The sequence below is a fragment of the Lissotriton vulgaris genome, chromosome 10 (genome assembly GCF_964263255.1).
Source record: "Lissotriton vulgaris chromosome 10, aLisVul1.2, whole genome shotgun sequence".
In the NCBI taxonomy this organism is placed as follows: domain Eukaryota; kingdom Metazoa; phylum Chordata; class Amphibia; order Caudata; family Salamandridae; genus Lissotriton; species Lissotriton vulgaris.
The window spans coordinates 159071865-159089114 of NC_141698.1; the positions used below are offsets into that span (position 1 = coordinate 159071865).

Genomic DNA, 17250 nt, shown 5'->3' on the forward strand with positions numbered 1-17250 from the left:
TTTATTGGATTTTCCATCCTGTTCCTTCATCTCCTTTGGCTTTTTTGAGCTATTTTTCTTTTCTGTGTTTCCTACAGGAGACCCCAGGCATTCCTTTTTTTTTATTTCCTCCCCTTTTATTCTCTTTTTCTCTTTTCGGGATGGCTTCCTTCCTAATTTTCTGATTAGCATTCATTTTGGTCGAATATTTTGAATTATTTTTTTTAAACATCACTTAACGAGTGTTGGATTGAGAAGCAACACATTGAAAGTGTTGCTGTAATATAATGATAAAAGATGATCTAGCATTACCAATTAATTAGAACATTGTAGAGATATTATTGAGAAATGCAGTGCATTCATAGAGTAATACCCTTTCAAGATTTTAAATTCTTCTTAAACCTGCAGGGAACAAAATGATGGTTATATATTTAATTGAAATAAAAACAGAAACTTCAATTTCCTCGTCTCCAAAACATTTATTGGCATAATTAAAAACATGTGCTTGAGAATGAAGATCAGAAATACTACTTTGTAACATGGAAGAACATTTGCCAAAACGCTATATATTCAACAATGCTTTGAAGTAAGTGCCAGTCTTCACTTGTTTTCCATAATAAAAAAAAAAAAAGAAAGAAAAAGCAATCTGTCACACTGTATCAACTGTATTGATTCTGTTTGGTTACGATCTATAGTGCAGTTAAGTATAAAAAATATGTCCACTATTGTCGGGAGCGCAGTCTGCACTGTTGGGGTGCGAGCTGATAAAAATGATGATTCTTGGGTTTGAATATTCCGTATAAAACAATGTCCTTCAGCCACACTAAGAGGAAACACATCTTTATTTTGGCCTTTGAAATGGTGACATGTTTGCTTAAAAGGATCACCCCCAAGTCCCCTCCCACAAAGTAATCATCAAGACAAATGCTTTACTTCATAGACTGCTTCCGGGTCGTGATTTTCAGGATGCGGTTACACTGGCTTGAGGATGAAAACGGCATCGTCTAATACATAGTAGTCATTATACATATCACCTTCACATAAATAGGGCAGTCTGGTGAGGGCCTCGACGGCGAATCCTGCCTCATGGAAAACTTCAGTCAGGCTGTTCACCTGCTCCTCCCAAACCTTCCCGTTGACTTCCATAACTTCGGACGGTTTCTCCCACTTTCCACCTGTTGAGAAAAACCACGGTTAGGTGAAATTCCAAACAGCCTTCAATATTTTCCAAATTTCCACAGTATTCTCAAATTTGACAAATCTGGCAAAAGGTTGAGCGACATCAGAAGCAACAAAGATTTCCAACGATTTATAAGTATATCAACTTGCATGCAACCAACACAAGATATGTTATAAGCAAACTCCAAACATATATCAACACAGCCCCCATATTTACTACAGTTGCCTATCATTGCAGTCAACAGCACTAGATGCAAACAGATAACACACATTGTTCCATATGCTGGGCAATGTCCAACTCTACCGACCTAGACTATGCACAAGCAACTAGTAAGATTCCCAGGAAGCAGCCATGAGACCCCAAAATCATAAACAGATGGCTCATTGATTAGGAGACTGCTTCCAAATCAGGGAATCACAATGCAATAGTGGAAACACCAACATAACAAGGAAAATCACTGTGGTCTGTGACGGCAAAGTCTACATCATCAGGGAAAGGGACCTGGTCTACTGATGACTACATCCGGCCACACTAAATGACAGTGCACACTTTCTTATACCATTACATTATTATTATTACACTTTGATGCTCAAAATGTAGCCCTGTCACACAGATCCAAGAAGGTGCTGTCCAAATGGAATGACCTATCTCAGGCCCCCCAAATAGAAGTTTTAGCTGTCGCTGGGTTTTGGGCAGTCAACAAGTAAGGGGCTGTATGGCTCTTCTGAAGTACTGAATGTTTTGTCAGATGCAAGGTTTATGGGGTAGAGCGGCAGTCATGTCGCACATGAAAATTCCCCCTTGTGTATGATGGAGAACCCTGCACCAAACTGCTGGGAGAGCAATGCACGTTGCCCCATTTCCGCCCCTACACTGCACCCAGGTGTAATGCATTTTCACCTGAAAAACCAGGAGACTGTGTGCCTCATGTGGACAGGACTGGATCTGAAGGGAAGTATAAATAATTGTTATACTTATCCCCTGGCTTTATTACTCCCATTCAAACATGGCCGGCCTCTAGAAACGGACATAGGTAGGATGGATCTTACAGTTCAAAGTTAAACACTTTTATTTCATATTGATAAAATAGAGACAGCCACCTATGAAAAAGTTTCACTGTAGAGTACTGCTCTCGCAAAAAAAACACAGCAGCTTACTACTAGAGTAATTTAAACACTTGAGGCTTTTCATTAACTAGCCCAATCATACGCCCCCAAACATCACGCTCCTACTCTAATATGCACAGATTTAAGCCCTCAGCCTTTTAGTATAGGCGACAGCCCATTTTCTGGTTCATCTGCCACCACCTGGACAGCCTGCTGTCTAACCCTGCCAAATTATAACCTATGTCACTTCCACGCCACACCCAAAACCATACCTTGTCCCGGCTCCACTTTATTGCTTGCAATCTTGGAGTCCGTTTTAACACTAAAATGTGTTTTTTCTCTTTACTATTTCGACCACCACTTGCCAAGATATATTCACTTACCAGCTGTACAAACTGATATAATAAAGTTGCATTAAACTCTGTCCAAACTTTATCATCCACTATAACAAGATATTTATTTGCAAACTATGCTGTTGCTGATCTCATGACTGAACTCAATTCAGCTATTTAGAAAAGGCATAAACGTTGCCATCCATACCAGGTGTAGACTCAAGTCACTCTGCAAATTCTTAAATCTGATTTACAAGTCGGTTCCTGACCTTGCCCTGTCCCATCATGTTCCAAACAGCTTCCATTACATGATGTTCCACCACTCAAACTTACAAAATGGCCACACCCAAACTTCTAGTTTATGGCCATTTCCTTCCCAACAATACAATACTTGAAGGCACTCACTCACACCAGAGATCTGCACCTCCATCAAAACTTCCAAAGTGGCCACCAAAAGCCAGCTGTTCCATCTAGCAGGTTGCCCGTCAGCTTAGGCCATGGCTGACACAACTTGCGCAAAGTACCTCTTGCAGACTCCTGCTTCCTGACTTTGTGTAACCAAGCACGGAAAATCTCCCAGGTAACACTTCCCATGCAACCTCTGTAAACCATTTCTGCAAGAGATCCCTACCAAATAAAGAAAGCAAAATACAAATACTACTTCGGTTTTCTTTAGTTGCTAAATTAAATGCAATGAATAAAGAAGGGGACATCAAAAATCTCTTGTAGCAGTGCTGTAGTTTCATTAAATGCACTGAATCATTGAAGGCACACCAAATACGTCAGTAATGGTGGTGAACTATTTATTGCAGGCGTTTGCGAAAACCTTTCTGCTAAGAAAACTGTACAAAAATAAATGTTCAGTATTTGTGTCACTCCTTAAAAATGCATTTTTTACTTTCTTTTTTCAGAGTAACATCCATCACCATTATGAACAAAATCCTCCATTAAATCCAAAAACTCCATGTTGCAAATTAACCTTCAGGCACAATGATTAAAAGATGCTAATTCATGAGATAACAAAGCGCTAATTTACATTTCGAACCATTAAGCGACCTTGATCTACTTCAGACAGCAGGGACGATGAATATAATTTCTTAAATGAATCAGTTGAAAAGTAATTGCTGTTAAAAGAACGCAGTTGAAATAAACCTTTATTCTGATGACTTCCAAGGAAATGTGAAAATTGGCACTAATGCAAGCCATAAAAACACTCGCCTCATCGAGGAGCCCTTGCCTCTGCAGTTCATCTTCTAGATTATTGCACAGATGGCTTTTTGGCGCCATTTGCACAATTATGGAGAAATATAGCTCAATAATCAACATCCAAGGCCTTCCCAATGAAATACTCAAGACGGTTAACAGTTATGGTTATTAACTGTGGTTTAGAGGCAGCAAGTCTTTAATGAAATGCTTGCTCCATCACAACTAACATCTACTTCTTCCTTCCAGCGGTTCTGTCCCAAACCGCGAAACCATCAATACCAAGAATGTATGCGGGCTGTTAGTCAAAATTCGAGGTGGACGATTCACAAAGACCACCACCTACGATTCTCATAAAGTTACTCTTTTCTTGGGACTCACAAAGACAAACTTGAATCAGCACAGAAACTATGAAAATCGAAACATCGGGAGAATGCATTCAAACCGGAATGCACGCTCCCATTGTAAAAATGAAAGGTGCAGTTCATCCCTGCACCCCATGGCAGGCACCTTAAGGAGCCTGCCACAAGGTGCATGGACCAAAAGGAGGACACCATAGGTGCCCCCTCAGCCTCCAACCGTAGGCCGCAAACCAAAGGGGGCCCTGCTGGGGTCCCCAAAGTCGAGTTCAGACAGGCTTTCAGTGTCGGAAAGGCCGGCACAGAAAGGCTGTCTCCACCAGACATCGTAACCCCAGGGAAAAAAAGAACCACTTTAGGATTACTGGCCGCTTTCCAAATGGCAGACGGACTTTCTGGGCCCGTCGGAAAGCCCGTTCAGATTCCTTTCCAACTGACTACATCATAATAGGTCGGACGGAAAGGAAGCTAACCAGCATATTACGATGCGGTAGGAACAGTTTCGGCCAACGGTCGGTGGCGTTTCCAACCGCATTGTAATTAGGCCCTGGGTTTATAAGTGGATTTTGAGACTCAATTTCAAGAACATTCAAAAACGTTTAAGCAAAATCGAGGATTTAAAAATTTTCATTGGTCATAACAAAGCCAGACAGATGCTCTTCAGCACAGATTTCTAAAGAGGGTTAGAACCATTAACAATGGAAAAGCTTGATCTTAGGCAAGAGAGGAAATGTCTTTGTGAGAAGGAAGGAGGGGGAAGAGGGCATATGGGTTATTGCTAGGGGCCAGGACTTTGCCTCCTTAATTAAAGGTTTGGGTCATGCTATGAGAGATGATTTGGCAATACCCAGAGAATAAAGAAATACTGATAAGTCAAAGATTGAAAACACTTCAGACATCTACTCTTTCCGTGTTATTTTGGTATTTTTGATTCTAACAATTTTTTACATTTCGAATCATAATTAGAACAGAAGACTTTTCTAAATAAATTTAAAAAGTAAACAGCCAGTGAGATAAGCTATTTGGCATTTTTTTAATTAAAATAACATATGACCTGGGCCCCTAATTATTCCGGATTTACCTACAAGCCTAGATCACAAAAAAAATTGAAAATGTTTAAGAGGAGTTAAAATGGTAAAAGCTTGAGTAACACTGTACAACCAATTAAATGTTGCTACTGCCATAACCCACAGCAACCAAAGAGTCAAAAAGATTTTCTCAAAAGTTATAAGCAAACACAGTGTTAACCCAAAGAGCATCACAATTCAATCTTTTTTTAGAAAAATAGGATTTTACACCGTTGTCTCTGAAAAATTAGCAAGAACAGTTCTCTTTGGTAACACTAAAGAGAAACGATACTCACTGTTCCCCTATGTAACCGAGTAAAACTGGTTTCACAGCAGTGTTGTTACCAAGATGAAAACCTTTTTTACCCATCTTTCTTGGAAGACGCTAACATACACCAAAATTATTTTAATGTGGTGGCATTAAATGACTGCCACTTCCTCATGTCAAGATCGTTTTTTCACTATGAGGCAAAACAAAAAAAGAATAAAAATCTCTTTACCTTACTATAAGTAAGGACTCTACAAAAAAATACATCACTTTTTGTACTGGAGGTCCCATTCAAGTGAACAAAGTAACATTCTTTTAAAACCATGAGACATTTTCCAATGCAACATCTTCATGTAACAAAATATACTCCTCATACAAGGCACATTTATATTGATTTAAGATTAAATGTTATATTATCTATGTGAAAGCAGATCCTTCTGGTATTTAAACCTCAGTGACAAAGAAACCAATTGTGCTAATGCGATTAGATCACAACACTGTGTTAAAACTTCATTTGTCACTTAAAGATTGCCTATTAAAATAATAAAATACAAACCAAATGTTCTATACACGACTATCAGTCAGACCTTTAAGAACAATGAACATTGGGGGAATACTTTCACAATTACTAAAATTCAACAGTTCTAAGAAATAAAAAACACAAGATATTAACTTTTTTTTCTTTAATTACGTTTATAGGTCAGAAGCATAATTTACTTGAATTTGGAGATGACCCACGTGCAAGTGAATGAGAGCACTGCTGTACAGCTTGTGGTAGATCTGGAAAACGGAAAAAGTGATTATGTGCCGTAGCACCCAAAAATTGAACATGATACACAGTTAACATGTTTCACCATCAGAAAAATCACTAGCAGCTAATACACAAAATAATGTTTAATGCAATAAACTGTATCAGAAATTTACAAGAAAATACTAGAAATATGATGTTATTTAACCGCTTCCAGTAGCAATAACCAATCATACTATATCACAGAAGATAAACAGGTCTACAGTAGGAACACATTTTGCCAATGCACATTCTATCAGTAAATAGATCTGTACATGCTCATTAATGAAAAATTACAAGCTTGATAGGTATAAAAATGTACATGTGGAGCTCCACACCATCCTGACAAACATTTTTAACAACATTGCTCCAATACAGAAGAGTAGTCAGATGAGGTACAGAAGAAAAACATTCTCCTACAGCATGCAAATTGTATGTTGAATATAGATCTTACAGTATGTGCCCAAAAACACACTCTGTGTCTGCCTTTAACAACAGTGCTCTCCAATCTGTCTGAGTCCCACTGTAAAGTGAATACGATTCTTCGCTATCCAAGGAGAGAAAGAAAAAGCCTTGGCAAAGCCAATAGGTATGGCATTTGAACAGTGTACTATGGGCTTTGGCCCTGTATGTGTACTATGGAATGAGAGCAGACTAAAGTTTCAGATGTTTTTGTCAGAGCTTGCTTCCCATCACCTCAAGTGACTCGCTAACTGTAAAGTAGTGCCTCAAGGATTGCACTGGTAGGAGTCCCACATGCAGAAGGACACAAAAAACAGTAGAAAAACAGTGAGATAGAAGTATTATGTGGGCCGAGCCAATATTCGATTGTCAATGTCTCAAGCCAAAGGCTGAACGTTCAGGATCAAAAGAAGCCATTGGTTTAAGGAGGCCTAGCTAAATCCTTACAGTAATTATAGAGTACATTTGGATTACCATGAATAGCACAAGCATTGTACATGACAAACATAAAAAATAGGATACACAACACAATTACAAACTGAGCTTTAACCTGGGGATAATCACATCGCTATTTCCACCCTTTGAACATTTTGCCTGGTTTTCAACATATACAGAAATGGAAGAATGTTTAAGAGAGATTTTTGTTAAGAGAGAATAGAGTGGAACTGTTGAATGAGGGATATAAAGGTGAACATTGCGGTAAAGGGTTGTGCCATTATGAGTTGAGCCATGTCAATAAAGCTGGGTGTGGGGGGAGAGTAAGGCACGTGCAAGATAATGGCAGGAGACAGTGTGCTTGGGGCTCTCAATGTATGCCTGGCAATAAGATATTATTCTAGCACACAGGAGTGCTCAGGAAGTGCCCAGGAGAAGTGTGTTTATTTATTCACATGTGAGCTAGAGAATGAGTTATAAAGAAAGTTGTAAAGAGCAAGGTTCGTTAGCTGAAAATTATCCATTATAAATGAACTCAAAGTAACCATAAAGGGTCTTCTACCTCAATTGATATCCATTAGTATTCATTAAATTATAAAGCCATTTTCAAAAGATGATGAATGAAGAATTATTGTGCGTGGCTGGTGAGAAAAGTGCTATCCCAGCTAACCTTCCTTTAAACCAGCATCTAAAACTCATTAAAGTATGGTGTTATTAAGGGTTTAACAATGGCATAAATAATAATTATGACACCACTACTAGTTAGTGGAAGAGACCCTATCAGCCCGGGCTGGCGAATGGCGTATACAGTCAAAAGCCTGGATTTAAAATGAGAAATGTAATAAAAGATCGGAGCAACTTATCTAAAAGGTTCCTCTCATAACTGGCAATGATGTGTGAACAACTTTGTACTTAATTATCTAACAAGCGGAGCTAAAGTTCTTCCTTCTGTCAAGTATATGCCTGATTCTCCCTACCGAAAGAGGGTTGGCTGCACTACACATAGTTGTAGATGCAACTGCTACTTATGGTTACAAGCAGGAGGTTAGCTGGGTACCCGCACTTTTTCTTTCACTTTAGAGAACATCTAGATGAAGAACGCTTCAAAAATACTTTCATGATGGTGACAAGCAAAATTCAACATTAGCACCCCAACAAAGCCAAAAGGACTTCCCAGAATCAAAATGACCATGTGATCGAAGCTTAAGTATGGCGCTATCACACCCTTCGAATGAGAACAATCACTTCTGGCGGAGGTGGCTAATTAGTAGCTTGGGCCTGAAAACAGTACCACAGCGCAGAATTAAGAAATGCACTGGAAAGCCTTTAAGGCAGTAAACCCAGAACCAAAATGCTGGTCTGAGACAAGTCCATTAATGCAAATACAACCAACAAAAATCACCTAACAAGCTCTACAGAAAGTGATTGAAGCAACAAAGAATGTCAAAAAAATATCTGCATTAGCAAAGGACCAGTTCAACTATGGCTGAAAGCATCAACACAACAGTAAGAGAGATGCACAAACATTATCGTACAACAGAAATGCTACCCGCTTAGGACGTACACCAGTGAATCTGGGTATATTCATGGGGCAATGAACATCGAAAATAATAATAATAATATTATCAGCCCTACTGACAGTGAATGCTTATTTCCCTTTTCTATAGTGGTCTGGCAATCTTTCCTTCTCGCACTATGATTACATCATGGGCCCTTATGCAGTGTTGCTTTAGCACACTGGGAACAAAGACACAAAAGACAGTGCAGCATGGATCACTGAAGAGCCTCAGTATTGTTTGTAGCTAATGAGTCAAAGCGCTGACCCTAGTTGGGGTACTGGTACGTTACCAGAAGAAAGGGTGAGGTCTATACAGAATGACCACTAATAACTAGACAGAGAATTGCACTCCTGACTCGTATGCACTTTTGGGAAAAAGCCAATACAGAAACTTAATTTGCAATTGTGCATCAAAGAATCAAGATTAGCTGAATTTTACCGTAACAAAGTGCACCACGAATTTGGAAACTGAACCAGGTGGAATAACAAGTTTTGAGTTGGGTTCATTTCGGTGTGGACCTTCCTGCAAATTGAAAATCTCAGATCATACCTACAAACCCTTAAGGCTGCCAGTATTCATTCACCTCTTGCGGGTAAGATCTGATCTCAAAAGCTGTCCTGCAAATGTGTAGATTACCAAGAGTTCTCTTGAGATTATAAGTAAATGCAAGAAATATGCAGGCGCAACCCAGAGGGAACAAAGGACTGCTTTTTAAAGCCAGTGCATTGTAAATTGGTCCATGGATGAGAGACAACAGGTTTTCTCTGAATCTGACAAAAAACAGGAACCAACATTTACTTAAATTAAACCTCATCACCAGAAATCATTACAGTTCCATCCATGACAAGACACCTGACTAATCCTTCCACCACAAAGGTGCTCTGCTTTGCTGAAGAGAGGTTTTGTGTAGGCAAGGAGTTAAGTAAGCAGGCATCATTAGTGCAAGCCAAGCACCCAAAGAGTTTGTCATGGAGAACAACTTCTTGAACCTGATTCTCAGCTGAACTCTGCGCAAATAAAAGAGAATTTAACATTTCCTGATCAGTTGGAGAAAAGGAAGGGAACTGAAGGTCTTTTTGTAGGGTCATTCCTACAACAATTCAGTAAGTTATTTGCCTGTTAAAAAGTGAGTGTGAAAAGAGGAGATTCATGAACTCTGCGCGCAAGCCCTCGGTTTCGTGCACTGGAAACATTTGTGATACTTGATCAATTCAAGTATTTTAAAATGTAAGATCAATGCAATTTCTTAGTCCCAAATAATCAGCTTCCTAAGAAGAAGTGCAGGTTCTCTCTAGCAAAAGTGTAGCAACAGGATGAGAAGTGCATGCACTGCTCCATTAAAAGCACAGCAGACCTACAGTGAAGCACAGTGTTCATTTAAAGTCTAGCAGAACACCTAAACACTGGCCCTTTCTGTACACCAACCCTGCTGAGAGGTGTCAGTTCGGAGTATAATCTCACTGTAGGGGTTATAAAGGGAGGAATTATTACCATCCACGGTCCCACTCCATATAATCTGAATTCACTAAAAGGTAACCATTCGGTTACCTTTTTGTGAGTTCAGACAAGTGTCAGTACTGCCTGTTGCAAGGGGTATGTTCTTACCACTTGTGCCATTGTGCTCAATTTTGTCTGCTTCAGTCATGCACACATGTATGCACAGTAGAGCATGGGCCAATAACCGGGATGTTCCTGGGCGCTCCATGCAGCTGCTGTTGATAGTACCTCCCTACCCCACAGTCACGGCTGGCCTAAGGTCCACAGTCATACAGAACCCAATGAAAAGTGTAGCAGGCCTCTCGATGTGTAGGTTCCGCCAATTAAAGGTGTCACGCCCCTGTTAAGATGTACCTGGACTGCTAGTGCTGGTTCTGTCCTATGGAATAGCATAACAGCTCTGCTGAGTGTTCCACAAACAATATGGTGGAAACAAGTCAGGCTTCCCCCTTACATCAAAGGCTGCATGCTGGCCACCGGTCATAACTCCCACTTACTCACGCAGGCTACCACACCCATTATGCACCCCCTTTATCTCCACCACAAAGATTTTCTAGAATACCTTATCCATTTCCACTGGTGAAACAACCCTCAGAAGAATCAAGGAAAAATATCCAAGCACGCCATTTAACCATTTATTTATTTGAAAAGTTTTCTATAGCGCGAACGTGACCGTTGCGGGTGTCAGCGCGCTTTACAAGTAAATGAGGCAATGACATACAAATCTTTACGCATAGTAAAACTAAATCTCTGGTGCTAGATAAAGGCATATGGCAAGGTCTAAACTGGGGTGGCATGGTGAGCAACAGAATGATGGGTTTAACCCAGATCTCTAGACTGGGGGTGAATGTTTTGATTTATTCTGCATTCCGTCCATCAACTGCGTGTCTTTTGCTTTCTCGCCCTAAGTGCGCCAGGTATGCCAGGACGTGGGTCCTGGGCTCACTGTTCCACTGGAATCAAGCTATCCTGGCTGAAGAGGGGTGAAACCCCGAAACCGGTCCTAGGATGCTAGTTTCCGGTCCACGGAGGACCGGACTTGGCAATTCGGGCTTGACTGTTCCCATGAGGCACAAGGACAAAACTGATTTGCATATGGCCAGGTCTAAACCGGGGTGGCATGATGAGCAAAAGAATGATGGGTTTAACCCAGATCTCTAGACTGGGGGTGAATGTTTTGATTTATTCTGCATTCCGTCTATCAACTGTGTGTCTTTTGCTAGATAAAGGGAAGCATTCTGTAGCCTTCATAGGACTGAAATTATTCATAGAAGTAACGGGCAGACCGAGCCAATGGAAAACACGGAAGCTGGGCGCATGACGAGGCAACTGCAACTTCCTCGTCTAGCACCTTCCTATTTTGAGTACTGAGACGGGCGAAGTGAAAACAGGAGTAAAGCGATAGATAACCAGTTAGTAGCTGATGCGTTATTTCCTCATCCCTGTACACATAGAGTAAGTAAATGGGTCAAGTAAGGACAACCAGAGTCAAGAAGATTATCCCCCAGTCATAGAGGCATTATCCGACCAGGCTTGTGTCCTCAGTAAGTGCATCACTGTGAAGTAGTCAACGAGATCTGTCCTCTTCACTTGTCATGAGCAGCTAAATCCAAGACAAGAAAACCACACCTCTTATATGAAGAAAACGGTTTCTGTGCAATGCAGTGTTCAGGAAGTGTTGAAATCTTTTGAACAGAGTCTCTCAGAAGCACATAAACCCAGTTCCCCGTTTTTCAAAGCTCATAATATCTGGACATGCAGAATGGTACGCCTAGCTGTGCCAGCCCTGATCCTGAACCTGCCTGTGATGCTGTTGAACAGTGGTAAGGCACACTTACTTTTTCGAGAAACAAGCATTTTATACCAATGTCCGAGTGCGATTTTTTACAAAGTATGAACTCGAGTCGACCTCGCTATATTTGTTGTGTGTTTTCCACAGTTAATTTATATACTCTGTGAATATTCTTGGATTGTGGTGTGAAATCCCTCGATAGAGGGTCGCCGGGGAGAAGGGGTGAGGATTTTCATGTTTGAACGGGGCTTTCCAAGTTACCGTTGCTGTGGGTGTGTGACGCTGGAGTCCATTTATAGATTTTTGATTTTTTTTAGTCGATATTTGTCGACACACCGGCAATGCTTTAACAAGTTGCTCACGTGCCTTAACAAAAAAACAAATCTTTATAAAACCTAGGTGTTCTAATTTTACACCGTGATGTTTCCGCAAACATAAAGCATAGCAGTTGTGTTGCTTTTAGTCAACTGCCAACAAAATGCCGTATAATTGGTGATCGGAATATTTCCCCTACGCACAGGAGTACTGTACTGTTTGTCATTTAAGTTACACGTTAGTATTGTAGTGTTTGAATGGAATATGCTATTTTCGGTTTTCAAAACTTGCACGAATCACACTTCTAGTTAAAAAAAAATAGACATTTTGGAATAGGTCAGGCTCTATTTAGCTAACAACGTGATAGTTTCAGGAAACGAAAGCAGCAATCTTTACAGGGGAAACATCGTTTGCCAACGTCCTTTACTGGGGGGATAAACTATTTTTGGAAGCGAGCTTTAATACAGGTAACCGTGTGAAACCAGAATAGTTCAATATACATAGCCAGTTTCTCGCATAATTTCTCCCATTCTCGAAACCCTCTATGCCAGCGGTTCCTTTAACTTCTGTGGACCCCCCACTGAATCACTACTGGAAGCTGGGGAGCCCCACCTAAACAGTTTCCACGTTATGAGCCTCAAATAACTATAAATAAATACCGAAACAAGTATACATTAAATACATTAACACATTTTGAAATATTATATTTAATTCACAAACAAAATCAAAAAATCGAAGTTTTAAAGGGAAGGGGGAGGCTTTGAAAAATGTTGCTTTATTTTTAAGAGTGGAAGGCCTAGGCTACACTCTTGCATATCACTTTTCTTTCTTGCTTTTAATACATGTTCTTTTTGCCGCTTACATTTTTTTTTCAGCTCTGTTTCCATTGAGGTCACTAATCTTCTTAAGCTCTTATGAGTCAAGATAAGGATATCGTTTTACTTTTAGCATCCAATTTCAAATTCCTTCAGTTTTACGGGGCATTAAAAAAAAGTTTGCACTTTATTAGTATAGAAATATTTAATTTTCTAAACAGTTGTGGTCCCCCGTAGTAGGTAGCGCGCAAACCTATCCCACTTTTTTTTCATTTTTTTTTTTTAACATTTCTTTATTGATTTTCATTTTAAAGCAAGTATTCATTTACATTCTGGGGTATACAGTTAAGTTATGTATAACATTTTAACAATTTCTTATCCACCATAATGCACTGTTCCTTCGTCATTCCCGTATAGCATATTTTGTTTGTTATTTTGTTAAATACCAAACAAAGTGAACTGTAACTCTAAACTCCCCCCCGCCCCCAACTAGCTTCTAATTGCATCTATTCTTTGTATTACATCGGGTATCGTTTCAAGGTAACATTATTTTATTCCAATATATTTTTTGCGTTTCCCTCATCCATTGACATTCAGAATGTTACTGGTATGTTCATTTGTTTTCTAGGTATCCTCTATTTCTTGCCCCTCCCGCCAATTACGTTTATGTGTATCTTGGTTCAAACCTATTAATTCTTGTATCATCGTTCCCCGTGCTAAAAGCACCTTTGGCAGTTTCTCGTCTCTCATTGCTTTCCGCATATGTACCTCTTCTGCTGTTGCCCATTCTTTAAGGTCAGCCACCCATTTGTCTTTGGTAGGGGCTCTAATAGCTAACCAGTGTATTGCTATCCGTCTTTTTGCCACTTTTGCCCAATACTAAAAAACGTCTGCTGGTTTTAAGCTTTGGGTCTCTAGGCAGCAGACCCAAGAGACAGCTCCTAATCTCTAACTGTATCATCCATCCCGTTACTCGGTTTAGTTGCTCTATCACTTCGGTCCAGCATTCTTTATCATGGGACAATGCCAGACCATATCAACAAAGTTTGCCTCTGAATACTGATCTCTGGGGCACCACGGGTCATGTGCTGCATTAATGGCATGTGATAGGTATGTCATGTGCATGATATTTTATCTGTTAACCCCTTCCATGCTCATGACTGAACGGTTCCGTCATGAGCGTCGGTTGAGCTGTGCTCATGACGGAACCGTTCCGTCATGAGCCGATAGGCTCATTAGAACCTTCAGCACAGTGCGAAAATTCGCGCCGCGCTGAAGGGGTTAAATCAAGCACATACTTGTACTTTACGGACTTCTCTATGTATGCGGGACCAGTCTGCAGTTGTCAGATGTTCCTCAATAGCCATCTTCCATTGCTCCTCGGCCCGGAGTGATTTACCCTGTCTATCGGCCCGTAGCGATCTATATAATTGAGTTACAAATATTGATACAATCATTGGGCTGACGGTAGCGAAATTTGACCATGCCAGTCCACATTGTAAACAAAATTCTTTTTCTATGTTTTCCATGCATTATACTTATTGAGCCTAGCTAAGTATTGCTTCCTTTTTTAATCGAGGAAATGTGTTTACACAACCCTTCTGTAATCATGCATTTGTATAGGCTTGTTTGTGAAATGTGACTATTTTGCAGCTTCAATTTTCTCAGGCCCCACCCCCCTTTTTTCTTGAGATTTACAGATGAGAGTATCACATCCTTGATGTCTTGATAAACACTATCTCTAGTCTTTCTTCTAATGAGACGTCCGTATTAGCAGGCATTTAGCTGCTGCAATCTGTGGGACGGCACGCGGCTGCCGGCGTCTCATGCTCGCCTATAAGTAAACAGCTTGCTCTCCCACATACGCGATGATCGCTCGACTAATGCAGGTAAGTGCTGCTCGTCACTGGGCTTGGTCTGGACCCAGTGTCTGACTATACAGCCCACTTCATTCATGCTGTGTCCTGTTTTGAGTTAGGGGGGCAGTCTGCTTCAGCCACCATGCCGGTAGATTTAACCACTACGCTGACTACGTGTTAAGAATTGGCCACGGAGCGCCACTGGGTATAGTTCTCAGGGCGCTATGTCACCTGTACTTTTACTGAGGTTCTTGAACAGTGATAGATTTTCCCAACCAAACACGGGGACATTGCCATTCAATCCCCGCACCGCGAACCGTTTCAATCTCACTACCGCAGGGAGTGAGATTGAAACGGTTAGTCACTGCCCAATAAACGGATATTCCCTACGGGTGTCCGGGAGCTGCTTTACTTCATTTTGACCATCCTGGGCACTCTGCATTGCGGTTCTGAGCTTACACCCCTCATTTCACTCTTGTTCCATTCCTGCATGAACACCACGACGCCTAGTAAGCACGGCACGCTAGATGCGCTCACTACACTTGCGGCCCTCCCCCTTTAACTTCACACTCAATTGATCATTCGGACGCATCTCACTTTGAGAATGGGACTTCCCCTTTTTTAACTAGGCGTTGTTAGTAGTTTTATCCAGGAACTGTATACAATTCCTCGAAACCAACAAATCCCTCGACTCATCACAGTCCGGCTTCCGAGCCAAACACAGCACTGAGACCGCACTCATCGCAGCAACAGACGACATTCGAACTCTACTGGACAATGGAGACACAGTCGCCCTCATCCTCCTCGACCTCTCCGCAGCCTTCAACACAGTCTGTCATAACACCGTGTTACATCGCCTCAGAAACATCGGAATCCAAGGAAAAGCACTGGAATGGATTACCTTGTTCCTTGCCGGAAGAACCCAGAGAGTCCGCCTCCCACCATTCAAGTCAGAGGCCACTGAAGTCATTTGCGGCGTGCCACAAGGATCCTCACTCAGTCCCACCCTCTTCAACGTATACATGAGCCCTCTCGCGGCAATCGCACGCCAACACAACCTCAACATCATCTCCTACGCTGATGATACTCAACTGATCCTCTCACTCACCAAAGACCCTAACACCGCCAAAACCAACCTGCATGAAGGAATGAAAGAAGTAGCCGAGTGGATGAAGCACAGCGTCTGAAACTGAATTCCGACAAAACAGAAGTCCTTATCTTAGGCACCTCTCCCTCTGCCTGGGACGACTCTTGGTGGCCAGAGTCCCACAGAAAAGCACCCACCCCGACGGACCACGCACGGAACCTGGGCGTCATTCTGGACTCCTCACTCTCGATGACCAGACAAGTCAATGCCGTTTCATCTTCTTGCTTCAACATTCTTCGCATGCTCAAAAAAACATTTCGCTGGATCCCCACCGAAACCAGAAAAACGGTCACCCACGCACTGGTTACAAGCCAACTGGACTACGGAAACACCCTATACGCCGGTACCACCGCAAAACTTCAGAAAAAACTCCAACACATCCAGAACGCTTCAGCCAGACTCATACTAGACATCCCGCGTAAGGACCACATTTCTGGTCACCTGAAAAACCTCCACTGGCTCCCCGTCAATAAGAGGGTAACATTCCGCCTCCTAACCCACGCACACAAAGCACTTTACGAACTTGGACCCGAATGCCTCAACACACAACTTTCCTTCTACACCCCCTCCCGCCAGCTACGCTCCTCCAACCAAGCCCTGGCTGCTGTACCTCGCATCAACAAAACCACCATGGGAGGAAGATCCTTCTCCTACCTGGCGGCTAAAACCTGGAACTCACTTCCCATTCACCTTCGCCTCACTCAAAACCACCTAGCATTCAGAAAGCAACTTAAAACCTGGATATTCGACAAATAATTCCCCACCCCTCCCTAAGCGCCTTGAGACCCTCTGGGTATGTAGCGCGCTATATACATTTTCTGAATTGAATTGAATAGATGCTTGAATGGGTCCCTGGCACTGATTGTGGTCTCCTCCCACATTCAGTCTAGATCTTTTGAATTCAAGTTAAGGAACCAACGTGTAATTAGGATCACCTAGGGACTGATGGCTTGCTCACGGTATCTTTAGCAGCATTGACACTGCTTTGGTGAAGTTGTTTGGATTGTTTTTCCCCATACTGAGTAAGTTTGCCTTTGGTCAACTACGGGCACGTTTAAGTAGCAACCATTGATCACTTCCAGGCATTT

The 17250-nt window shown here is 41.5% G+C and overlaps 2 protein-coding genes across 4 annotated transcripts in view; one reads left to right on the forward strand and one right to left on the reverse strand.

Moving 5' to 3' along the window:
* Window positions 1–438: 438 nt before the first annotated feature.
* The window catches only part of METTL9 (methyltransferase 9, His-X-His N1(pi)-histidine), a 177637-nt gene continuing 160825 nt past the window's right edge, over window positions 439–17250 (reverse strand). The window contains exons 5-6 of one of the 2 annotated variants that reach the window (XM_086940757.1): window positions 6212–6274; window positions 439–1154 (exon numbers count right to left, since the gene is read on the reverse strand). In XM_086940757.1, the coding sequence (XP_086796883.1) occupies window positions 952–1154; window positions 6212–6274 (266 nt within the window). In that variant the 3' untranslated portion in view covers window positions 439–951. The remainder of the gene's footprint in view (window positions 1155–6211; window positions 6275–17250) is intronic. The other variant, XM_086940758.1, reaches the window with a different exon arrangement.
* The window catches only part of IGSF6 (immunoglobulin superfamily member 6), a 37376-nt gene continuing 29364 nt past the window's right edge, over window positions 9239–17250 (forward strand). Inside the window, exon 1 of one of the 2 annotated variants that reach the window (XM_086940755.1) lies at window positions 9239–12057. In XM_086940755.1, the coding sequence (XP_086796881.1) occupies window positions 11871–12057 (187 nt within the window). In that variant the 5' untranslated portion in view covers window positions 9239–11870. The remainder of the gene's footprint in view (window positions 12058–17250) is intronic. The other variant, XM_086940756.1, reaches the window with a different exon arrangement.